The sequence below is a fragment of the Erinaceus europaeus genome, chromosome 1, assembly GCF_950295315.1.
Source record: "Erinaceus europaeus chromosome 1, mEriEur2.1, whole genome shotgun sequence".
Lineage (NCBI taxonomy): Eukaryota > Metazoa > Chordata > Mammalia > Eulipotyphla > Erinaceidae > Erinaceus > Erinaceus europaeus.
Genome location: NC_080162.1, coordinates 116,178,315 through 116,203,733, shown reverse-complemented (window position 1 = coordinate 116,203,733; position 25,419 = coordinate 116,178,315). Strand labels below are relative to the sequence as shown.

The 25,419-nt window shown below is 47.3% G+C and overlaps 1 protein-coding gene and 1 long non-coding RNA gene across 11 annotated transcripts in view; one reads left to right on the top strand and one right to left on the bottom strand.

The window, feature by feature from the left end:
• The window catches only part of AIFM3 (apoptosis inducing factor mitochondria associated 3), a 36,016-nt gene extending 12,135 nt beyond the window's left edge, over positions 1-23,881 (top strand). For 2 of the 10 annotated variants that reach the window (XM_060194335.1, XM_060194330.1), the window contains exons 3-21: positions 9,934-10,162; positions 10,379-10,488; positions 10,690-10,799; positions 10,878-10,922; positions 11,153-11,249; positions 11,324-11,436; positions 12,226-12,312; positions 13,821-13,912; positions 14,017-14,147; positions 14,260-14,375; positions 14,456-14,527; positions 14,602-14,665; positions 15,103-15,179; positions 15,265-15,382; positions 21,447-21,545; positions 21,766-21,841; positions 22,323-22,427; positions 23,247-23,267; positions 23,491-23,881. In XM_060194335.1, coding sequence (XP_060050318.1) covers positions 9,934-10,162; positions 10,379-10,488; positions 10,690-10,799; positions 10,878-10,922; positions 11,153-11,249; positions 11,324-11,436; positions 12,226-12,312; positions 13,821-13,912; positions 14,017-14,147; positions 14,260-14,375; positions 14,456-14,527; positions 14,602-14,665; positions 15,103-15,179; positions 15,265-15,382; positions 21,447-21,545; positions 21,766-21,841; positions 22,323-22,427; positions 23,247-23,267; positions 23,491-23,530 — 1,802 coding nt within the window. In that variant the 3' untranslated portion in view covers positions 23,531-23,881. Of the gene's footprint in view, positions 1-9,933; positions 10,163-10,378; positions 10,489-10,689; positions 10,800-10,877; positions 10,923-11,152; positions 11,250-11,323; positions 11,437-12,225; positions 12,313-13,820; positions 13,913-14,016; positions 14,148-14,259; positions 14,376-14,455; positions 14,528-14,601; positions 14,666-15,102; positions 15,180-15,264; positions 15,383-21,429; positions 21,546-21,765; positions 21,842-22,322; positions 22,428-23,246; positions 23,268-23,490 lie in introns of those variants that run through there. The other 8 variants (XM_060194354.1, XM_060194374.1, XM_007533801.3 and 5 more) reach the window with 7 other exon arrangements.
• The window catches only part of LOC132539424 (uncharacterized), a 279,884-nt gene that overhangs the window by 96,212 nt on the left and 158,253 nt on the right, over positions 1-25,419 (bottom strand). The gene's annotated exons all lie outside the window — the stretch shown is intronic.

The window sequence follows — 25,419 nt, the reverse complement described above, 5'->3', positions numbered from 1 at the left end:
GGAATATCTTTACATTTCTTTGTGTCTTTTTCAATTTCTTTGAGTAGTGACTCATAATTTTCAGTATACAAGTCTTTCACTTCCTTGGTTAGATTTACTCCTAGATATTTTATTGTTTTTGTTGCTATAGTAAAAGGATTGCTTTCTGGATTTCAATTTCTTCTAACTTAGTGTTTGCATAGAGGAATGCCACTGACTTTTGAGTGTTAATTTTGTAGCCTGACACCTTACTGTATTGCCTGATGATTTCAGAAAGCTTCTTGCTGAAGTCCTTAGGTTTTTCCATGTATACTATCATGTCATCTGCAAATAAGGAGAGTTTGACTTCTTCTCTTCCAATCTATATCTATATCCCTTTAATTCCTTGCTCCTGCCTGATTGCTATGGCAAGAACTTCCAACACTATGTTGAATAGTAATGGTGATAGTGGGCAGCCCTGTCTAGTACCTGATCTGAGGGGAAATGCTTCCAGTTTTTCACCATTGAGTATGATGTTGGCTGTAGGTTTGCTATATATAGACTCCACTATCTTGAGGAATTTTCCATCTATTCCCATTTTTTGTAGTGTTTTGATCATAAAGGGATGTTGTATTTTGTCAAAGGCTTTCTCTGCATCTATTGATATGACCATGTGGTTTTTGGTCTTGCTTTTGTTGATGAGGTGGATCACATTGATTGATTTACGTATATTAAACCAACCTTGCATGCCTGGGATAAACCCCACTTGGTCATGATGAACAATCTTTTTGATATACTGCTGTATCCGGTTGGCTAGAATTTTGTTCAATATTTTCGCATCTATGTTCATCAGAGATATTGGTCTGTAGTTTTCTTTTTTGGTTGTGTCCCTGTCTGCTTTTGGTATCAGGGTGATGTTGGCTTCATAGAAGCTGGAAGGGAGTATTCCAGTGTCTTCTGGAAGACTTTTAAAAGTAGAGGTATTAGTTCTTCTTTGAAGGTTTTGTAGAATTCATTTGTAAAACCATCTGGTCCAGGACTTTTATTTTTGGAGAGATTTTTGATAACTGTTTCAATTTCATTAGCTGTGATGGTCCTGTTCATGTTATCCACTTCCTCTTTACTTAGTTTTGGAAGTTGGTAGGTGTCTAGGAAATTGTCCATTTCTTCCAGGTTCTCTAGCTTGGTGGCATATAGTTGTTCATAAAAGCCTCGCATGATATGTTGAATTTCTGTGATGTCTGTTGTGATGTCTCCTCTTTCATTTACTATCCGATTTATTTGGGTCTTCTCCCTTTTTTGTTTTGTGAGTCTGGCTAAAGTTTTGTCGATTTTGTTTACTCTTTTGAAGAACCAACATTTACTTTCATTGATCTTTTGTATGGTTTTCCTATTCTCAATGTTATTTATTTCTGCCCTAACTTTAGTGATTTCTGACCTTCTTGTTGCTTTAGGGTTCCTTTGTTGTTCTTCTTCTAGGTCTTTAAGATGTGCAATCAGGCTGTTTATTTGTGCTTTTTCTTGTTTCCTAATGTGTGCTTGTATAGCTATGAACTTCCCTCTTAGGACTGCTTTAGCTGTGTCCCAAATATTTTGATAGCTTGTGTCTTCATTTTCATTGAACTCTCGAAACATTTTGATTTCTTCCTTGATTTCCTCTTTGGCCCAGAAGTTGTTAAGAAGTGTACTGTTGAGTTTCCACATTTTGGCACTGTTACTAATCTTTTGTTGATTGTTAAGTGTTAGTTTAATTCCACTGTGGTCTGAGAAGATACTTGGGATGATTTCAATGCTCTTGAATTGGCTGATGCTGTCTTTGTGGCCTAGCCTATGGTTTAGCCTTGAGAATGACCCATGTGGACTTGAGTAAAATGTGTATTCCAGTTTCTTGGGATGAATGACTCTGAAAATGTCCAATAGTTCTAGTTTATCTATCTCTTCATTTAGCTCCCTTATGTCTTTATTGATTTTCTGCCTGGATGATCTGTCAAGTTGAGAGAGTGGGGTGTTGAAGTCCCCTACTATGATTGTGTTACTGTTAATATATTGCTGTAGCTCTTTCAGTAGAAGTTTGATGTATTTAGATGGCTTCTCATTGGGTGCATAGATGTTAATAATTGTTAAGTCCTCTTGATTGACTGATCCTCTGAGCATAAGTAGTGTCCATTCCTATCTTTTTAAATCTTATCTATTTTAAAGTCTATCATGTCAGATATGAGAATAGCTGTTCCTGCCGTTTTTTGTGGGCCATTGGCTTGTATGATAGTTTTCCATCCTTTCACTTTAAGTCTGTGTTTGTCTTGTTGAGTTAGGTGGGTTTCCTGTAGACAGCATATTGTTGGGTTGTGTTTTCTGATCCATCTTCCTACTCTGTGTCTTTTAATAGGTGAATTCAGGCCATTGACATTTATTGATATCAAAGATTGAAGATATTTTAACGCCATTCTTGTAGAGTTTTAGAGTGTTTTGATATATGTCCTATTTGTGGTGGTCTGGTTGTTTATAGGAGACCTTTCAGAACTTCTTTCAGGGCAGGCTTGGTGATGGTTGACTCCTTCAACTGTTGCTTGTCTGAGAAGGTTTTGATGCCTCCATCTAGTCTGAATGACAGTCTAGCAGGATATAGTATTCTTGGCTGAAAGCCTTTCTCATTGAGCACTCGATAGATATCTTGCCATTCTCTTCTGGCCTGTAGTGTTTGTATGGAGAAGTCTGCTGCTAATCTTATGGGTTTTCCTTTGTAGGTGATTCGTTGTTTTTTTCTTGCAGCCTTCAGGATCCTTTCTTTATCCTTATTCCTTTCCATTCTAAGTATGATATGTCTTGGTGTCTTTAGGTCTGGGTTAATTCTGTTTGGGACCCTCTGGGCCTCTTGAATCTTTATGTCTTTGATATTGTCTAGACTAAGGAAGTTTTCAGCTATTATGGCCTGGAAAATGCTTTTTTCCTCTCCTTCTCTTTCTTCCTCTGGTATGCCAATAATGCATATATTGTTTCTTTTGAAGTCATCCCATAGGACTCTGTTGTTGTTTTCAGCATCTCTTAATCTCTTTTTGAGATCTCTTACTTCTTTTTTAGTTGTTTCTAATTCATCCTCAATCTTGCTAATTCTGTCTTCAACCTCATTGATTCTATTCTCTCTGCCCTCTACTGTTTTCTGGAGTTCATCTATTTTGTTGCCCTGCTCTGATACTGTTTTAGCTTGTTCAGCTATTTGCATTCTTAGCTCAGTGATTTCAGCTTTCAGCTCTCTAATAACCATGAGATAATTAGTATTTTCTTCCATATTCTCATTTGTTGTTCCTGCATTTCTGATTACAATTTTTTCAAGTTCTTTACTCACTCCTGTTATTTCCTTAGCTAATGTCTGGATGTTGAACTCGTTATTTTGTGCTTCACCCTCTGGAGGACTTTTAGCTGGACTCTTGTCCTGGTTCGATTCTCCAATATTTTTTTTGTTGTTTTAACCTTTTTTTTTCTTTCCTCCAATGTTATTGCTGGGCTTGGTGCCTGCACCATGAATCCACCGCTCCTGGAGGCCATTTTTACCCCTTTTTGTTGCCCTAGTTGTTGCAGCCTCGTTGCGGTTATTATTGCCATTGTTGATGTTGCTTTGTTGTTGGATAGGACAGAGAGAAATGGAGAGAGGAGGGGAAGACAGAGACGGGGAGAGAAAGGCAGACACCTGCAGACCTGCTTCACCGCCTGTGAAGTGACTTCCCTGCAGGTGGGGAGCCGGGGGCTCGAACCGGGATCCCTACGCCGGTCCCTGCGTTTTGCGCCACGTGCTCTTAACCCACTGCGCCACTGCCCGACCTCCTGTTTTAACCATTTTATATATTATGTTATGAGTTCCCTTTATCAGTACTTTTCAAATTATTGATCACTATTGATCAATAATTTGGATTGACTTGTGTCTAAGTAAGTTAATTAAAGGGTTTACAGCGGTGGAAATTAACAGTTGTTTCAATCCCTGAGTTGGAGCTAAGTGGTTTAAAAGCCTCTTTTTTTTTCTTCCCTGTAGGCTATGGGAGGCTAAGGGCTTTTAAGCTATCATTAGGCTTCTTAGCTTAATCACTGACTCCTGACCAAGAGATAAAGCAGGGTGTGGCAGAGATAATCCAGTGGTTATGCAAAGAGACTTTCACAGTCCCTCAGCTATGCCACCGAGGTATAGGTCTTCTCCTGAGTTTCCTGGTTAGATCTTTGTCCCCTGGTGTCCCTTCCTGTCGCTGCTCCAGATTCTAGGGTAGTAGCAATGGAGACTCAGAGTTGCACTTGGTGAGTCTCTGGGGAGTCCTCTCCTCCCTTCAGCTGTCCCCTTGTTGGTGGAGCAGACTGGAGGTGGTGTCTGAACTGAAAAACTGCTGAACTGTTAGCAGTCACTTAATCTCTCCTTAAGCTCCTCTCTCCTCTCTGTCACCAGCCACAGGTGTTTGTACTCACTGGTGATTTACTGGGTTCCTGTGGTCATTCTAGTCCTGTCTTGTTTCAGTCCCGGGTGGTCTCCTTTGGTATTCCTAGTTGATCCGGGAGAGGAGAGGAGAGGCGAGAAAGCGATCTGATGCTTGTAGCTCCGCCTCCAGAAGTCGAATCCTGTGTAGTTATTATTGATGTCATTGTTGTTGGATAGGACAGAGAGAAATAGAGGAAGGGAAGACAGAGAGAGGGAGAGAAAGATAGACACCTGCAGACCTGCTTCACCGCTTGTGAAGTGACTCCTTTGCAGGTGGGGAGCTGGGAGTATGGACTCAAGGTCATTGTGGGATGCAGAAGGTGGAAGGGAGTCATCTGCTGTTGGGTAGTATGCCAGCTCCCCCTAGCTTCTGCTTAACCAAGCACCGGTATGCCTGTATAGGGATTGGTTTGATCCCATTCAATGCGGTCTATTTACATAAATCACTTTACATTTACATAAAGCACCACACTCCCTCCAGGGCATTAGTGGTTCAGTGGTAGAATTCTCGCCTGCTCCGCCCCCTCTCCTTGTCACACCCTGATTTTCACCAGTCACTTTTCTCTCCACCCTCTCTACATCACATCCTGTTTACACCCTACTTGGAAAGTATATAAGAACAACATTGTTCATTTTGGTTGTGGTAAGTTGAAGTTGTAGTGTTAGGTTTATCTTAGCTTGGCTTAGATTGTGCTACGTCCTGCATGAATAAAGAGATACTGTGTACAACCCAGCCATGAGTCCCGGGTCATCTGTCTCCCGTCAGTGAAGCTCAGCCCGACAACCTGCAAGGGAGTCACTTCACAAGCGGTGAAGCAGGTCGAACCGGGATCCTTACACTGGTCCTTGTGCTTTGGGCCACGTGTGCTTAACCTGCTGCCCTACCGCCCAACTCCCCATTTTATTTTGTAACCTGAGTACTGCTCAGCTCTGGTTTATGGGGGTGCCTGGGATTGAGCCTGAAACCTTGGAGCCTCAGGCATGTGTCTTTGGCATAAACACTATGTTGTCTCCCCAGGCCTAGCTCTTTGCTTTTGCCTGTGTAATTTTCTTGACCCAAAGTGCTGTTGTATTCCCTATGAATCCACTATTGCTGTTGAATTCCCTATGAATCCACTACTCCTGGTAGCCATTCCCCCCATTTTATTAGATAGGACAGAGAGAAATTAAGAGAGGAGGGAGAGAGGGAGGGAGGGAGGGAGATCTGCACACCTGCTTCACTACTTGTGAAGCCTTCCCACTACAGGTGGAGAGCGGGTACTCAAACCCAGGTCTTGTGCATAGTACTATGTGCACTCAGCCAGATGTGCCACCACCCAGCCCTCTGTTGTATATACATTTTTAGAAACTCTGAAATAATTGCCATAGCTGTAGAAAAGTTGCAAACTGATAGAGCAACCCTTTGATTTCCTGTCCCCTATGTGAGCCAGCTGAGGGCTGAGCTGTGCCTGGCTCTGGATGCGTACTTCACTGGGCACACCCTCAGCATGAACTGTGCCACCAAGGACATCTTTGTTGTCATCATCACAGAGGACTGAGCAAGACTTGGGCATCAGGGCTCTCTCCTCTGCCAGGGAAAGAGGAGAAAAAGTTCAAAGGAATTTTACTTTATTTTTACCTTTTATTTTAAAATTTATTTATTTATTTTCCCTTTTGTTGTCCTTGCTTTAATTATTGTTGTTGTTATTGATGTCATCATTGTTGGATAGGACAGAGAGAAATGGAGAGATTTTCCCTGTTTGTTGCCCTTGTTGTAGTTATTATTGTTGTTGTTATTGATGTCATCGTTGTTGGATAGGACAGAGAGAAATGGAGAGAAGAGGGAAAGACAGAGAAGGGGAGAGAAAGATAGACACCTGCAGACCTGTTTCAACACCTGTGAAGCAACTCCCCTGCAGGTGGGGAGCTGGACGCTCGAACCAGGATCCTTACACAGGTCCTTGCACGTTGCACCACGTGCGCTTAACCTGTTGTGCTACCGTCCGACACCCTATTTTTACCTTTTTAAAGATTTGTTTATGTCAGGGAGAACCACAGCACCACTCTGGCACAGGTGATGTCGGGAATCCCACTCAGGACCTCATGCCTGTCAGTCCAGTACTTTAGCCACTATGCTACCTCCCACCTGAGCCACTTTAAGTTAATTAAAAAAAAAAGAAAAAGTTTTATTTATGGCTGGTGAAGTAGCTCATTTACATAGTGAACTGCTTTCTTTCTTTTTTTTTTAAATTTTTTATTTAAGAAAGGATTAATGAACAAAAACATAAGGTAGGAGGGGTACAACTCCACATAATTCCCACCACCCAATCTCCATAACCCACCCCCTCCCATGATAGCTTTCCCATTCTCTAGCCCTCTGGGAGCATGGACCCAGGGTCGTTGAGGGTTGCAGAAGGTAGAAGGTCTGGCTTCTGTAATTGCTTCCCCGCTGAACATGGGCGTTGACTGGTCCGTCCATACTCCCAGTCTGCCTCTATCTTTCCCTAGTAAGGTGTGTCTCTGGGGAAGCTGAGCTCCAGGACACATTGGTGGGGTCTTCAATCCAGGGAAGCCTGGCCAGCATCCTGGTGGCATCTGGAACCTGGTGATTGAAAAGAGAGTTAACATACGAAGCCAAACAATTTGTTGAGCAATCATGGATCCCAAGCTTAGAGTAGTGGAGAGAAAGTGTTAGGGAGGTACTCACTGCAAACTCTAGTGTACTTCTGCTTTCAGGTATATACTTTGCAGTAGTTTATGGGTACGTGTGAACATAAGCTCTCTCTCACAGAAACTGATGTATATCTAGGTTATGGGACTTTGTTAGAAAGTGAACTACCTGAGATGAAATTAGAGTGTACTCTAAAAGGAAAGGTCTCACCAGAGTAATGAAGCTGAAGGGTTGTCATTCCACACGTGAAGTCTCTGGACACAGTCTGAGGTGAAGCATGTTGAGGTGGCAATCGTTGCGTTGGTTAGGTTGTGATTGGCGGATGCAATATTATTTGGTTTGGATTGGGAGATGCATACGGGAAAGTGGGCCCTATCCAAGGGTTCCAGGACTGGGGGAAGTAGGGGCTCTATAATGGAGATGTGAGGTTCCTGCTGTCTTAGGGTTCAAAAAGACAATCGATAGTTAATGTTATCATCACATTATTTGTTAATTGGGTTAACTTTGAAAAGTCCTTTTGTTATGGTTTGCTGTACAGTATCCAGTATCTTGTATATAGCTGTGCTATTGGATGCTTCTAATCTGCTTGGTCTAGGCTTTTGAGAGAGTCTGCATATCAAATACACAGCCTATATATTAAAAGGATTCATTTTGTGTTTTGAGAAACTTTGAGACATACAATTGATTTTCCCCCTCTCATATTAATTAACTACTGATTTATATGTCTACATTTTGCTAGGAGTGTACATAAACATCATTCCCACCACCAAAGGACTGTGACCCATCCCTCCCGCCCACTCCCACCCCCCACTGGCCCAGGAAGCTGCATGTCTACCCCTCACCACTGGGTTTTTACTTTGGTGCCCTACTGTGAACTGCTTTCTTATGTGCATGACCCAGGTTCGAGAGTGACCCCCATGGCACTGAAGAAAGCTTTGGTGCTTTGATCTCTTTCATTCTCTCTCCCTGCTTCTATCTTTTTTTTTTCCTGCTTCTATCTTTAAAACATCATTTATGTTGAGAGAGAGACAAAAAAAAAAAAAAGAGAGAGAGAAAGCGAGAACCAGAACTTTTAAAAAGAGAGTCGTATTTATTTATTTACTTATTTAATTTTTAATTTTTTTTTTTTTACCAGAGCACTGCTCAGCTCTGGCTTATGGCGGAGAGTCGTATTTATTTATGAATGAGATGGGAGATAGGAGGAGGAGAGAGGAGAGTCAGAGCAGCAGTGTGGCACTGGAGATTGAACTTGGATCCTCAGGCTTGAGCATCTAATTCTTTATCCATGTGCCACCTCCTAAATCACTTTTTTTCCCCCACCAGTGTTATCACTGGTACTTAGTGCCTGATCTACCATTTCCAGCAGGTTCCTTCCTCTCCTTTTTTTTTTTTTTTAAGATTTTATTTATTTATTCATGAGAAATGATAGGAGAGAGAGAAAGAACCAGACATCACTCTGGTACATGTACTGTTGGGAATTGACTCATGCTTGAGAGTCCAAAGCCTTATCCACTGCGCCACCTCCAGAACCACCCTTTTTTTCTTAACCAGAGCACTGCTCAGTTCTGGATTACGGTGGTGTGGGGGATTAAATTTGGGACTTTGGAGTCTCAGACATGAGAATATCTTTGTATAACCATGATGCTATCTACCCCTGCCCTTCCTTTTCTTTCTTCCTTTTTCCTTTTGAAAAAGAAAACACACAAGCATTAATTCAAGCCTACCCAGTGTGCCCCAGCCCCAATCTGCTTCTTAAGTTGTAAGGCTCTTAGCTCAAACTGGGATCCTTAACACTGGTCCTTGAGCCTTGCACCTTGTGCCACCTGCGCTTAACCTGGGATCCTTATGCCGGTCCTTGTGCTTTGCGCCACCTGCGCTTAACCCGCTGCACTACAACCCGACTCCCTCTTTCTTTCTTTTTTTTTGATAGAAATCAAGAAGGAAAGGGGAGGTAAAGGAGAGAGAAAGAGAGACAATTGCAACACTACTTCACCCTTGCAAGTGGTATGTGCATTTTATTGGGAGCGCCATCAAAACCTCCCTCCCTCATATTTTTTTAATTTATTTATTTTGTATGAGAGAGATTCATTTGAGAGAGATAAGAGAGACAAAGAGAGAGAGAGTGAGAGAGAGAAATCAGTGTACCAGGGATTGAACCAAGAACCTTAAATTTGTCTGGGGAGTCGGGTGGCACAAGGCGCAAGGCTCAAGGACCAGTGTTAAGGATCCCAGTTTGAGCCCCTGGCTCCACGCCTGCAGGGGAATCGCTTCACAAGTGGTGAAGCAAGTCTGCCGGTATCTCTCTTTCTCACCCCCTCTCTGTCTTCCCTTCCTCTCTCCATTTCTCTCTGTCCTATCCAACAACAAATGACATCAATAACAACAACAACTACAACAATAAAACAAGGGCAACAAAAGGGAATAAACAAAATATTAAAAAAATTGCAAGTCTGACACTCCACCAGCTGAACAATTTCTCCAACCACAATTTTTTTAACCAGAAGACTGCTCACCTCTGGCTAATGATGATGCTAAGGATTGAACTTGGGACCTCAAGATTTTCACATAACCATTATGCTTTCCCATTCCCTGCCCCCTCACCTTCAGAGCTTTGTTTTGTGCTTCCTCTTTAATCTTGTTGAAAAAGAAAACACACAAGCATTAATTCAAGCCTACCCAGTGTGCCCCAGTCCCAATCTGCTTCTTAAGTTGTAAGGCTCTTGGCTCTGAGGGGAGATGGCTCTTTGGAGAGGCTGACATGCAGGGGAGAAGAATCTGCACTTGGGAGGAGCCAGCCCCTTCTCAGATCTTGTGGGATGTGCAAGGAGGTGATCTGCATGCAAAGTTTATAGCACTTTCCCACCTGCAGTGGAACTCAAGATTGAGGTGGTCCTTCCTGAGAAGGAGCGGGGCAAGGAGGAGCTGTCAGCCAGCGGGAAGAGCAGCCCCCGGGCCTACCAGGGCAATGGCACAGCCCGCCACTTCCACGCTGAGGAGCGCCTGCCAGCCCCCCACCCTTACCCAGGCACTCAGGACTGTGTGGAGGCTGCAGTTTGCCACGTCAAGGACCTGGAGAATGGCCAGTGGGTGCCAGGACTGTGAGAGGGGATGCAAGGGTCCAGGGTGGGGGCAAGGTGCAGACAGGGTGGGCTGGGCTGGAGCAGGCTGGGAGGCCTGGAAGCAGCTGGTGGCCAGCTAGCTCCTGCCCAGTCCATGTCATTATGGCTTTGGGGCTGAGTCTTCCCCAAAAAGGCTGGCCTCGGGAAAGATGTGCTTGGCATCTGGCCTGAGTGCTGAATGCAACCCCTCCCCAGGATGCGGGAAGTGGAGCTAGGCTGGGGGAAGGTGCTTCTGGTGAAGGACAACGGGGAGTTCCATGCCCTAGGCCACAAGTGTCCGCACTATGGGGCCCCCCTGGTGAAAGGTGAGTTCTCCCAGGTGTGCTGGAAGCTGACGGCTAAGAGACCTGTGCCCCAGCTCTGCCAGGCCTCAGGCCAGCTTGAGTCCTCCCTCTTCTACTAGTGGGGTCTCCCAGGCTATGAGGGAAGGTTAACAGGTGCTGGGACACTGACCTTTGCATAGGGAGACCTGCTGGTGGCTCTAGACCAGCGTGGTCTTCTCTCAGGTGTGCTGTCCCGTGGCCGGGTGCGCTGCCCCTGGCATGGTGCCTGCTTCAACATCAGCACTGGAGACCTGGAGGACTTCCCTGGTCTGGACAGTCTGCATAAATTCCAGGTGGGGCCAGGTGTACAGTGGGGTGGGTGGCTATGGTGCACCTCCTCAAGCTGGTTCTGAGCAATGCAGCACTTGCAGGTCAAGATTGAGAAAGAGAAGGTATACATCCGGGCCAGCAAACAGGTAAGGGGATGGCTTGGGGCTTAGATCAAAGGGAGAGAGGTGAGTAGTCTTGGCCAAGGAATCAGCACATGCAAGGCACTGTGGGGGATCTGACTGGGAGTGGAGACAGAAACTGCACTATGGGGATAAGCTGGACTGGAGTAGCAGGACCCAGCCTACTGGGATGACGGCAGAGGAAGGAAAGCTAGGACACCACCTCCCAGCTGCTCCCACTCCCTGGGCACCCTCAGGCTCTGCAGCTACAGCGAAGGACCAAAATGATGGCCAAGTGTATCTCTCCAAGTGCCGGCCACAGCGGCAGCACCAATGTGCTCATCGTGGGAGCAGGTCTGTGGTGGGTCATATAGGGCAGGGTGGAATGGGGGCGGGGTAGCCCCCCATCAATAGTCCCCTCCCCCCAGGGGCAGCTGGCTTGGTGTGTGCAGAGACACTGCGTCAGGAGGGCTTCTCAGATAGGATTGTCCTGTGCACGCTGGACCGGCACCTCCCCTATGACCGGCCCAAGCTCAGCAAGGTAGGGAGTGTGGTGAGTGGGTGATTATAATGTGTGCCCTAGTCCTCTGGGTCCCAGGTTGGACCACTAGAGTCTTACCTGCCAGCCCTTGGGCGTTGGCCTACTATTCTCTCTGCTCAGACCAGGCTCACCAGTGGTGTTCCAGAAAGATTTGTATTTGCTGTGTCGTATTATCATTATTATTTTCTTCCAGGGTTATCTATGGGCTCGGTGCCAGCACTGTGAGTCCACTGCTCCTGGCAGCCATTTTTCCATTTTTTACTGGACAAGACAGAGAGAAATTGAGAGAGGAGGGAGAGATAGAGAGGGAGAGAGAAAGATAGACACCTGCTTACTGCTTGTGAAGCACTCCCTGTTGCAGGTAGGGAGTGGGGGTGGGTGGGACCCAGTTCCTTGTGTGGATCCTTGTGAGAGAGCACCGAATTCTAACCACTAGACCACCAGGGAAGTTGCGTGGGTCCTTGTGTTTCATACTATGTATGCTTAACTGGCTGTACCACTGTCCAGCCCCTCCCCCTTTTTTAATGAGAGAGAGAGAGTAAAACCAGAGCGCTGCTCAGCTCTGGCTTATGGTGGAGCTGGGGTCTGAACCTTAAGCCTTGGAGCCTCAGGCATGAAAGTCAGTCTGTTGCATAACCATTATGCTGTCTCCCCAGCCCGGGCTTGCTAAATCTTGTCCTACAGCCTTGTGGGACCTGGGGCCAGTCCCAACCTCCCTGGGCTCCAGGTACTCTTACAAAATGCAACAGCAGCCTCCTTGCCTCTTCTCAAGCTGACTGTCTCCTGCAGTCCCTGGATGCGCAGCCCGAGCAGCTGGCCCTGAGGCCCAAGGAGTTCTTTCGCGCCTATGGCATCGAGGTGCTCACTGAGGCTCAGGTACAGGCTCAAGGTTGGAGAAGAGGCTGAGGGAAGGCTCAATAGGGCCCAGGCAGGGCATGAGCCTGGGGGTGTTCCCTGAGGTGTGTGTGGGGGATACTCTACCCAGGGGGTCATTCAAGGCCTGGAAGGCAGCAGTGAATCTTTTCCCTGGTAAGGTCATGGGCAAATACGATGCCCCAGTGTGTGAGGTCGAGGGTAATCTGCCTGGGACCCCGGAGGGACTTGGGAATGAACATAAGGAGCACTTTGAGGGGAGCTGGGGAGAAGGGGACTGGGAAGACAGCATAGTGATTATGCAAATGACTGAATACCCAAGCTCAACCTTCAGCACCACCATCAGCCAGAGAGAGGAAGCATCCCAGGAGGTGACACAGTAGATAAAACATTGGGCTCTTAAGCATCGCGTCTCAAGTTCAGTCCCCGGCATATGCATGTACCAGAGTGATGTTCTAGTTCCCTCTCTCTCTTGTTAAATAAAAATCTAAAAAAAAAAAAAAAAAAAGATGTGGGGGCAGGCAGTGGCATACCCATGTTACAATGTGGCGCAAGTACCAGGTTCAAGCCAGCATCCTCACCTTCAGAGGGGAAGCTTCTTGAATCATGAGAGAGAGCTGCAGGTGTTTCTTTTTCTCCCTTTCTATCTCCTCCTCAATTTCTCTATCTCTATCCTGTAAATAAATATAATACTTAAAAATATCTATATCTTGAGGAAAAAAGAGTGTGAAGCTGCAGCAGGCAAGGGGATAGCACCATCAGTAGCACAGCAGACTTTCATGCCCAAGGCCACATAGTTTGCAGGTTCAATCCCTGGCACCATCAAAGCCAAAGCTGAGCATTGCTCTGATTTAAAAAATAATCATAAAATAAGAGGACTTGGAGATAGCCTAGTGATTACACAAAAATGATTTTCATGTACAAAGCTACACATGTCCCAGTTTCAATAAAGGAAAGATGATCAGTGCTCTGATTATAATAAATAAGTAAAGAAAAAAATAAAGCTGGAAGCTGACAGTAGACTCCCACAGTGCTTGAACTCTCAAGCACGAGGCCGTAAGTTCAGTCCTGGACATCTAATGTGCGAGACCAATACTCTGGTTCTCTTTCTCATAAATAAATAAATAAACAAACAAACAAATCTTTAAAAACAAAGACTGAAAGGCCGACAAAATAGCTTACTTGGATAGTGCGCTGCTTTGCCAGGTGCACAAGGTTTGAGCCTGGCCCCCACGACACTGAAGGGAACTTTGGTGCTGGGGCCTCTTTCACTTTCTCCTTCTGCCTCTCTGCCTTTATCTGTGATGATAATAATAATAGTAATTGTAATAATAATAATATTAAAACAAAAAATGAGGAGGAACTACCAGTTGAGAAGAAAGGGCATGACAGGTGGCAAGTACGGTCCCTGGAAGAGTTGCTGGGCTCCGGGGACCATGCAGGACCTGGGAGCCTGAGAGTGAGAGCCCTGGCCATGCCCAGCCCTCATTCTGCCCTTTTGGGAGTTGCAGGTGATCACAGTGGACGTGAGAAACAAGAAGGTCGTGTTCAAGGATGGCTTCAAGCTGGAGTATAGCAAGCTGCTGTTGGCACCAGGCAGCAGGTGGGAGGGTGTTTTCCACTCTGCCCCACAATGGACATTGGGCAAAGTGTTGGTCAGGATGGGAAGGCTCAGGGAGCCCCTTACTGATGCTGGTCACATCTCAGTCCCAAGACTCTGAGCTGCAAAGGCAAGGAGGTGGAAAATGTGTTCACCATCCGGACACCTGAGGATGCCAACCGCATAGTGAGGCTGGCCCGGGGCCGCAATGCTGTGGTTGTGGGGGCTGGCTTCCTCGGTAAGCTGCCGGGGCAGTAGGGGTAGTGGCCAGGCCATCAACGTGGGTCATGGGGTGCTGCCAGCCCTGGGAGGTGCAGGGTGCCAGCCTCCCCTCTCTGCTTGGGCCCCAGGGATGGAGGTAGCTGCCTATCTGACGGAGAAGGCCCACTCCGTGTCGGTGGTGGAGCTGGAGGAGACTCCCTTCAGGAAGTTCCTGGGGGAACGTGTCGGTCGTGCCCTCATGAAGGTGAGCCCACCCCTGGCGGCCCACCCTCTGCCCCCAGTCAGGCTCTTCCTCACTGCCTCCTATCCCCCTGTCCCTAACAGATGTTTGAGAACAATCACGTCAAGTTCTACATGCAGACGGAGGTGTTAGAACTTCGGGCCCAGGAGGGAAAGGTAGGCCCTCCTCCCAGTCTGCCACCCTGGGCACTGGAGTCTGGCCCCCTGGGTCACTCCTCTACTCTCTGCAGCTCAAGGAGGTCGTGCTGAAGAGCAGCAAGGTCATACGGGCTGATGTCTGCGTGGTGGGCATTGGTGAGTGGCTGGGCAGGTGGGCAGGTGGCCGGGAGCCAGCAGAGACACCTGCACAACAGTTCCTTCCTGCTCCTGAGCCCGTACCCACATCTGTACAGTGGGGACTCCAACTGTGCCTGACTGGTGGGAAATGTGTGCAGAGCTTGAGTCAGGCCTAGCAAGGAGGCTGCTCCTGGTGGCCCCTGCCCACTCACGCTCTACTACTTTATGTCATGTCTGGTGTGGGCTGCAGGCCGGAGCTTGGCAGGCCACTCCACCTAGGGGCTGCTTGGAGGTGGTGGTATCTGAGGCCTGATGGAAGACACTACTTCTGTGGGACAGGACGCACTTGGTGCACAGAGTGGTCCATCTGTAAACAAGTGAGAGTACAGGGTATAGAGAGCAAGGAGGTGAGGGAAGGGGGCTGAGAGCCCACACAGTATCCTTTGCTGTGTCAGGTGCGGTGCCAGCCACGGGCTTCCTGAGGCAGAGCGGCGTCACTCTGGATTCCCGAGGCTTCATCCCAGTCAACAAGGTAGAGCTGGGAGGGCATCTACCTTGGCATCGGGCTGGGCATAGTAGATGTCTAGGCCTGAGCTTCAGGTCCTGTCTCTCCCCAGATGATGCAGACCAACGTCCCTGGCGTGTTTGCAGCTGGCGATGCTGTCACTTTCCCCTTGGCCTGGAGGAATAATCGGAAAGTAAACATCCCGCACTGGCAGATGGCTCATGCCCAGGGTATGGCTGGCCTCAAAGCAGAATGGAGGTGGGAGGCTGTCCTGGGCTCCCTGCCTCCTCCAGGCCCACCACTCAGTCACCAGTCTTGGAGCTTGGGCACTGGGGTAGCAATTCCAGACTCCATGATGGTCAGTCTGGTCAGCCTCAGCCTGGCAGTCAAGGCCGCTCACGGAGCAGCAGGCCTTGTGTCAGTGTTCTGCCTCCCTCTTCAGACCCTCTGCAACTGATGAGCTGTCCCTGTACACACAGGAAATGTCTGTTAGCCTCACACCCTCAGACTCATCTCTCCACTACTCCAGGAACCTCAGGGAACTTCAGTCTACTAACACAGTGCCCCCCCCCCCCCCAGTTCTCCTTCCATCCACTTTCCTTTTGTCCTCAAAGACACAAGTTTTGCAATGCCCTACCAACACACACAGTCATCTGGGAAGAGAGGAAAGGACTCAGCACACCAATCAGTGAGTCCCCAGTGGGTCACTAAGCAGGATGTGTAGACCCAGCTGCTTTATGTAGGTACCCAGGGCTAACCATCTGGGCCTGAAAGTCAGCCTCAGTTGGGGGCAGGGGGCTATGAAGAGGAATAGCTCCCTTTGTCACATTCATGGGTCACCAAGCCCCTCTGTTGCTTGTTGTGTGCACCTGGCTGGGTCCCTAAGCTGCAGGTACCAAAAAGTTAGCAAGGACCAGGGAGAACTGCCTGGATCCCTGCACTCACTTCCTGCCCTCTGCCTTCATGGTGAGGGTCTGTGCCTGGAACCCCATTCCTGGGGTTAGTCTCTATTTAAGGGCTTTTAAAAAAATTATTTATTTATTTATTATTGGATAGAGACAGAGAGAAATTGAGAGAGAAGGGGGAGATAGAGAGGAAGAGAGACAGACACCTGCAGACCTGCTTCACCACCTGTGAATCGACTCCCCTGCAGGTGGGGAGCCTGGGGCTCGAACCCGGATCCTAACCGGTCCTTGTGCTTTGCACCACGTGCGCTTAACCCGCTGCGCTACCACCCGACTGCCCTAAAGGGCTTTTTTTTTTTTTTTTTAAAGATTTTATTTATTCATGAAAAGATAGGATAAAGAACCAGACATCACTCTGGCACATGTGCTGCCGGGGATCGAACTCAGGCCCTCATGCTTGAGAGTCCAAAGCCTTATCACTGCGCCACCTCCTGGACCACCTATTCAAGCTTTTAAAATAAGATTTGAGGGAGTTGGGCTGTAGCGCAGCGGGTTAAGCGCAGGTGGCGCAAAGCACAAGGACCGGCATAAGGATCCCGGTTCGGGCCCCGGCTCCCCACCTGCAGGGAAGTCGCTTCACAGGCGGTGAAGCAGGTCTGCAGGTGTATCTTTCTCTCCTCCTCTCTGTCTTCCCCTCCTCTCTCCATTTCTCTCTGTCCTATCCAACAACGACGACAACAACAATAATAACTACAACAATAAAAAAAAAACAGCAAGGGCAACAAAAGGGAATAAATAAAATAAAAATTAAAAAAAAATAAGATTTGATTATTTCTTAGTGGCCAGAGGCTGAGAAAATAGCATAATGCTATCTTCTTTGATGCCTGAGGTTCTGAGGTCCGAGGTTCAATTTCCAGCACCACCATAAGAGAGAGACAGAACCAGAACAACACTTTGGCACATGTGATGCCAGGGAATGCATGTGGGAGACCTCATGATTGTTAAGTCCAACACTGGCAGCAAATTTTTATTTTTATTTTTTTATATTTATTTATTTTCCCTTTTTGTTGCCCTTGTTTTATTGTTGTAGTTATTATTGTTGTTCTTGATGTCATCACTGTTGGATAGGACAGAGAGAAATGGAGAGAGGGGAAGAAAAAGGGAAAAAGAAATGGAGAGAGGAGGGGGAGAGAAAGATAGATACCTGCAGACCTGCTTCGCCTGTGAAGCGACTCCCCTGCAGGTAAGGAGCTGGGGGCTCAAATCGGTATCCTTACACCAGTCCTTGCCCTTTGTGCCATGTGCACTTAACCTGCTGCGCCACCGCCTGACTCCCTTTACTTTTATTTTTAATAAATTGTTATTTATTTATTATGGCACCAGGGATATCAGTGGGTCTCAGTGCATACACCAAAAATCCATGGTTCCTAGTGACCATTTTCCCCTTTTTTTCATATTTATTTTTATTTGATAGGACATAGAGAAATTGAGAGTGCTATGGGAGATAGTGTGAGAGAAAGAGAAACATCTGTAACACTGCTTCCTGGCTTATAAATCCCTCCTCCTGCAGGTGGAGACTGGAGGCTTGAATCCAGGTCCCTTTTCCCTCCTTTTGCTTTAATTTATAGGACAAAGATAAACTTAGAGAGGAAAAGAGGGAGAGACACATGCAGTCCTGCCTTACTACTCATGAAGCTTTTCCCCCTGCAGGGGCTTGAATCCTTGTCCTTGAGCATGGTAACATGGGCTTTCTTTCTTTTTAAAATTTTTTTATTATATTTATTATATTGAATAGAGACAGCCAGAAATCAAGAGGGGAGGAGGAGATAGTGAGGGAGAGAAATACCTGCAACACTGCTTCACTGCTTGCAAAGCTTTCCCCTTGCAGGTGGGGACTGGAGGCTTGAACCTGGGTCCTTGTGCATTGTAACATGTGAGCTCAGTCAGGTTCGCCACCACCCAGTCCCATAACATGGGTTTTCAACAGGGTGCCTCATTGCCCAGCCCCAACAGCCAAAAAAAAAAACTTTCTAAAAGACTTATTTATAGGTCTAAAGGCAGAGAAAGAACCAGAACATTACATGTGATGCCAGAGATGGAACTTGAGACCTTGTGCTTGAGAATCTAACACATTATCCACTGTACCACCTCCTGGACTGCTATATATATTTCATTTTTAAAATTTTACTTACAAAAAAGAAACATTGGCAAAACTATAGGATAAGAAGGTACAACTCCACACAATTCCCACCACCAGAACTCCGTATCCCATCTCCTCCCCTGATAGCTTTCCTATTCTTTAACCCTCTGGGAGTATGGACCCAAGGTCATTGTGGGATGCAGAAGGTGGAAGGTCTGGCTTCTGTAATTGCTTCCCCACTGAACATGGGTGTTGACAGGTGGATCCATACTCCCAGCCTGTCTCTCTCTTTCCCTAGTGAAAAGGGTTCTGGGGAATCAGCTCCAGGACACATTGGTGGGGTCATCTGTCCAGGGAAGTCTGGTTGGCATCATGCTAGCATCTGGAACCTGGTGGCTGAAAAGAAAGTTAACATATAAAGCCAAACAAATTGTTGACTAATCATGAACCTAAAGGCTGGAATAGTACAGATGAAGAGTTGGGGGGGGGGGTCTCAGTTTTGTAGATAGCTAGTAAGCATATTTTAGTTACATTCCAAAGGGCCTGTGGCTATATTAGTTTTTTTTTCCCCCTGAGCCTGAAATCTGAAATGCAGGTGGATCCAAGTTATTGTCTGGGGAGATGATGTCATGGCTGGAAAAAGGACCAGAAAGCTGGATCAGGGAAGAGAATAGCTACCAAATATGGGAAAGGTGTATAGATATTGTTGACTGTAAACCCCATCGATTTGTTGTGATCTGGGATCCGTATTCAGCTTAGGAGCCTATGTGACCTCTGTATCCCTGTAGATCTGAGCTCACATTCTGTGGTCATGAGTAGGAACATTCCAAGCTGCCCCAATATCAGACCCCATCTTCCTCAGGTGTAGCATAGAGTATGTTGTCCAGCCTGGACTGCTATATTTTGTGAATTTGTTTTGTTTTTCTATTGCCAGGGCTTCACTGTTCCAGGTTAACTTCAGATGGACAAAGACAGAGAAATGGGGGGTGGGGTGGGTGTGGACCCTGGGGATGGGTAGGAGTAAGATACTACCACACTGAAACTTCTTCCAGGGCAGTGGGGTCCAGGCTTGAACTAGTTTGCATGTATAGCAAAGAAGGTAATCTCCCAAGTAAGCTATCTTGCTGGCCCTCCAATTTCTAAAGTTGCTGCTATTTGTTTATTTTTGCCATCAGGGTTATCACTGGGGCTCAGTGCCTGTACCACTCTACTAGTGCTGGCAGCCCTTTTTTTAAAAATTAATATTTATTGCCTACATATGAGAGAAAGGGAGAGAGAGGAAGAGAGAGAGAGAGGGAGAGAAACATATTCACATGATATTGAGGAGTGAAAGAAACCAGAGTACCCTCTGGTACATGTGGTGCCGTGGATTTGATCTGGGAACCTCAGGCACTGGAGCCCAGAATTCTACCAGTTGAGCCGTTTCCCTAGTTGCCATTTTTCTTCCTTCCTTCCTTCCTTCCTTCCTTCCTTCCTTCCTTTCTTTCTCTCTTTCTTTTTCCTTTTAAGAGATAGAGAGGGAGGGAGAAACACACACACACATGCACACGCGCGCACACACACACACACACACACACACACACACACACAGAGGCACAGCTCATGAAGCTTCCATTCTGCAAGCCCTCCCATGTGGTGGCCCAGGGCTTAAACTTGGGTCTTCAAGCATGTTAACATGTGTACTCCTGGGTGAGCTGTTAAATTTTTTTAAACTTATTTTTTATTTTATTTATTTATTCCCTTTTGTTGCCCTTGTTGTTTTATTGTTGTTGTTATTGATGTCGTTGTTGTTGGATAGGACAGAGAGAAATGGAGAGAGGAAGGGAAGACAGAGAAGGGGAGAGAAAGATAGACACCTGCAGACCTGCTTCACCGCCTGTGAAGCGACTCCCCTGCAGGTGGGGAGCCAGGGTCTAGAACCGGGATCCTTAAGCTGGTCCTTGCACTTCGCACCACCTGTGCTTAACCCGTTGTGCTACAGCCCAACTCCTGAGCTGTTAAATTAAAAAAAAATTATTCATTATTATTTATTCCCATTTGTTGCCCTTGTTGTTTTGTTGTTGTAGTTATGATTGATGTCGTCATTGTTGGATAGGACAGAGAGAAATGGAGAGAGGAGGGGAAGACAAAGAGGGGGAGAGAGAGATAGACACTTGCAGACCTGCTTCACCACTTGTGAAGCGATGCCCCTGCAGGTGGGGAGCCAGGGGCTTGAACCGGGATCCTTAGGCTGGTTCTTGTGCTTTGCGCCACATGCACTTAACCTGCTGTGCTACCGCCCGACTCCCAAGCTGGTGAATTTTAAGGAACTGAAGGCTACTCACCAGCTGAGTGTATTAACTAAGAGGGTCCGGGGAACTGTCACAGACATCCAGTAACAAAACCAGTAGAACTTCATAGGGCTGGGAAATCACCTGCATTATTCTCTCCAGGGCCCTGGATGTGGCTGTCAGAGTTGCTTCCCTGGGAACTTGTGCCAGTGTTCTGCTTCTTTCAGGCCCACTGTGACTGATTAGCTGTCTATCCAGATATCTGAAATCTCCAGCAGCCTTTCAGACCCAGAATACTACATTCACATTCTGTTACTACTATTACTAGCACTACTATGATAACGATAACTATTACTAGTAGTATATTACCACTAGGGTTATTGCTGGGGCTTGGTTGCTGGCACTACAAATTCACCACACTTTCTCTCTCTCTCTCTCTCTCTCTCTCCCTCTCTTTCTTTTTTTAACAGAGCAATTATCAGCTCTGGTTTATGGTGGTGCAGGGGATTGAACCTGGGACTTCAGAGTCTCAGGAGTCTTCTTGCATAACCATTATGCTATCTACCTTTGCCTCTCCTTTCACTTTTTAAAAAATTTAATAGGACATATAGAAGTTGAGAGGGGAGAGGAAGATAGAGAGAGAGAAAGATAAGACACTTGGAGACCCACTTCACTGCTCATGAATCTTCCTTCTCTGCGATGGGGAGTGGGGATTTGAACTTGGATCCTTGTGCATGGTAATGTGTGCACTTAGCCTAATGCCCCCTCTTGCCTCCCGCATTCATGTTCAAATCAACTATACAAGAGGATAACTTTGAGCCAGGTGTTCTCCTTGGCACTAATCAGCAAGGGTGGGTGGTGGATTAAGAAGGGGGACCCTTCTTCAGTTCTGCTGTTGTAAGACAGGAGTAGTTTCATCTATCAGTAGACAGGCATGGTGAAGGCTGGGTCTGGGCTCTCAGCACCCTGGGTCCTGCAGGGCGTGTGGCAGCCCAGAACATGCTGGCACAGGAGGCAGAGATGAGCACCGTGCCCTACCTGTGGACCGCCATGTTTGGCAAGAGCTTGCGCTATGCAGGTAACAGAAAGCTTACACTGGAACCCTCGGGTGGGGCGGGGTAAGGTCTTTGCTGAGGGCAGAGGTAGGGCATAGGGACCAGGGTGGGCTAGGAGCATCCTGGGAGGGGCAGAGTTCTGGGGTGCTAGGTAAAGGCCTCAGAGTAAGGGCAAAGGAGACAGGGTATGGAGAGGCCCCTGGACACTTCCCTGTGAATCCCTTTTCCTCTGCTGACCCATAGGGTATGGAGAAGGCTTCGATGACGTCATCATCCAGGGGGGCTTAGAGGAGCTGAAGTTCGTGGCTTTTTACACCAAGTAAGAGCAGGGGCACACAGCTGCTGGAGCTCTTTCGGGAAGGGAGGAATCATTCCAGAGAAGCTGTTCCAGAGCAGGGGACTGATTTGAAAGGTGAACTGAGTGATTAAGGCAGAAGACTAGACCCAGGAAAAGTGAGGAGGTGGGGCAGGAATAACTCCAGATGCCAAGCATGGAGGCTTGACGTTCTATCTTCAGCACAGCTCATTGAGGTAGGTGTTGACATCTCATATTTATACCAAAGAAAGCAAGACACAGCTAGGGAGTTGCGATCCTGAGACAGGATGGAGCCTCCACAGGGGACCTGCCAGAGCCTCAAGTCCATGCTGGTCCAGAGACTAAAGTGCAAAGCAAGGCGGGCTAGGTGCTCAGGGGGGCCTCTTTCCTGGTAAGATGCCTCCCTGCCCCTGGAGGGCATCAGGGTCTCCAAAAGGGGGTTGCTGCTGACGTCCTCATACAGCCACTGTCTCTTTCTCTGTAGAGGCGATGAGGTGACAGCTGTGGCCAGCATGAACTACGACCCCATTGTCTCCAAGGTGGCAGAGGTCCTGGCCTCTGGCCGCACCATTCGGAAGCGGGAGGTGGAGTGAGTGTGGGTGTCAGAGGTGGTGGGCTCGAGGGTAGAAGATTTCCTCCAAGGAACTGGCTCAAGTTGTTTGTTTGTTTGTTTATTATTGGATAGAGAAATTGAGAGGGAAGTGGAAACAGAGGAGAGAGACAGACAATTGCAGCTCTGATTCCCCTCTCATGAAGCTTTCCCCCTGCAGGTGGGGACAAGGGGCTTGAACCTAGGTCCTTGTGCACTTGTAGTGTGTGCACTTAACCAGGTGCACCACTGCTTTCCCCCCCAGCTCAAGCTGTATATAGCTGCCAGCTCACTTCTCAGTCCTCCCCTCTGTAGCTGTGGCCCCCCCACTCTGGGTCCCCCTTAGTCCTGAGTCTTCCAGATCTATGGGGTCACATGGGGCAAGAGCTGGGAATTGGGAGTGGGTTGTTGGGGGACAGGAGTGAAAAGGGTTGTGTCCTGGGGCAGGGTTAGTGCTCTGGGGAGGGATCAAGTCCTGGGACACATTACTGGACCATGCTGTGCACAGCCCCATGAAAATTAGGTGTATGTGTGGCGCTGGGAGCAGCTAATGATGCTTCTGGGGATGCCCTGCAGGGGTGTGAGTGGTGATTTAGAGCTTTCATGACACTAGACACTGGCCATTACTGTCATTTGGGCATGGTGTCAGTGGGAGTCACCCCTTTAATTGACCTGCCTACAATAAGTCTCTGGGGACTGGGGAGAACTTGGAGGTCACAGGATGGGGGTGGGCATTGGGCTGGAAACAAATGAAGGGACACAGTGACTGACTTGCTCTCTCCCTGGATTTCTCTGTCTCTCCCTCTTGCTTTCGCAAAGGCTGTTTGTGCTGCACAGCAAGTACGTGTATCCTCTGTCCTTCCTGTTGACCTTTCTGAGCTGTTTTTGCCTCAGCCCGGAGTCTGCACTCAATGGTCTTCCCTGTTCTGCTCAAGAACATAGACCTGCTGGGTGCCAGGCCTGGAATAGGCCAGATTCCCTGCTGTCTCCGGGGCTAGGTGTTCATGGTGTTGAGTGCAGAGGCTACTGACTTCTGACCTGACTTCTTCCCTCATTCCCACAGGACCGGTGACATGTCCTGGATCACAGGGAAAGGATCGTGAGCTCATAAGCAGCAGGCTTGGGCAGGCATGCTGGGGCACCAGGGACAGAGGCCAAGCCTCTGAGGCAGGTGCCAGTCTCCAATTTCCTAGGATTCACCCAAGGGCAGAACTTATGCCCTTCTAGTGCTTGCTTTCCACTGCCTGGCTGCCTGGCTGACCTCTGAAGAGGCCTGGAAAGCCTTTGGTTGCCTCCAAGAGATGCTCATCCCTGAAGGCTTTGGCTGCTGCAGACATCTGGCAGTGGAAGCAGGACAAGGTTCTGCCTCTTCTTTTCTTGGTGGGACCCATCCCCTGTAGGACCTTGCAATATGTTAGGCATTATCTTTAAATTAAAGAACACACATTTGCAGATTGGTGTGACTTCTGCTATAACTGGGCAACCACAAAGGGGGAAAAAGATGACTGGGAGACTGAGAATGCTTCTCAGTGCCACAAGGAAGTCTGAACTATGAGTGACCGTAGTAGGTAGAACCACTTCACCAAACAACAGTGTCTCCTTCCTAGTTGGGAGCCTCTCCAGTGTTTTGTTTTGCCTCCAGGGTTATAGCTGGTGCTCAGCACAACCCACTTCTCCTGGATTCTTTTCCATTTTATTGGATAGAACAGAGGGAAACTGAGAGAGGAGGGTTATAGAGAAAGACAGACAACTGCAGACCTGCTTCACCACTTGTGAAACATCCCCCTGCAGGATACTTGTGCAGGTCCTTGTGCTTAGTACTATATGTGGTTAACTGGGCATGCCACCACCCAGCTCCCTTTAGTGTTTTAGGTTTGGTTTATCTATTTTGTTCACTGTTCTGGGCCAACTTATTCAGATAGAGACAGACAGACAGAAGAATGGGGAAGACATAACAGCACTGAAATTTCTTCCAACTTGGTGGGAGCCAGGACTGAAACTCATGGCAAAGCAGCTGTAATACCTGCGTGAGCTATTTTGCAGACTGTGGGCCTAAATTCTGAAAGGATGGCACGCCAGGTAGAATGGACAGCATGTGTGAAGGGCTTGAGATAGTGTTTCTTTTTTATTTTTTTTTTTACAACCAGAGCACTGCTCAGTTCTGGCTTATGGCGGGGGGGGGGAGGGGGAAGGTTGAACCAAGGACTTTGGATCTTCAAACATAAGAGACTCTGCATAACCATTATACTTTCTCCCCAGTCCAGGAAGTGCTTCTTAAGAGGCTAGACAGTGAAGAGCTGGAGTCATAAGACAGACCCTGGGCCAGAGTTTCCTGGACCCCATTTTGTAGGTTCTGATATTTTACTATTTTAAAAAAGTATTATTTTATTTATTCATTTAGGATAGAAACATAAATTGAGAAGGGAGTGGGAGTTAGAGAGAAAGACACCTGCTGCACTGCCCCACCTTTGGTGAAGTTCCTCCCTTGCAGGTGGAGATGGGGTCTTGAACACCGGGTCATTGTGCACTGCAATGTATGTGCTCAATTAGGTGCACCACCACCTGGCTCCTTCTGTTATTTATATTTATTTATTTATGGAATTGAACCTGGGGCTTTGGAGCCTCAGGCATGAGAATCTGTCTCCATAACCATGATGCTATCTCCCCCCTTCAAAGGCTCTTTCTTCTTCTTCTTGCTCTTCTTCTCCTACTTCTCCTCCTCCCTCTTCTTTTATTTATTTATTTATTTATAAAAAGGAAACACTGACAAAACCACACAATTCGCAACACCAGAACTCTGTATCCCATCTCCTCCCCTGATAGCTTTCCTATTCTTTAACCCTCTGGAAGTATGGACCCAAGGTCATTGTGGGATGCAGAAGGTGGAAGGTCTGGCTTCTGTAATTGCTTCCCCACTGAACATGGGCATTGACAGGTGGACCCATACTCCCAGCCTGTCTTTTTCCCTAGTGAAAAGGGTTCTGGGGAATCA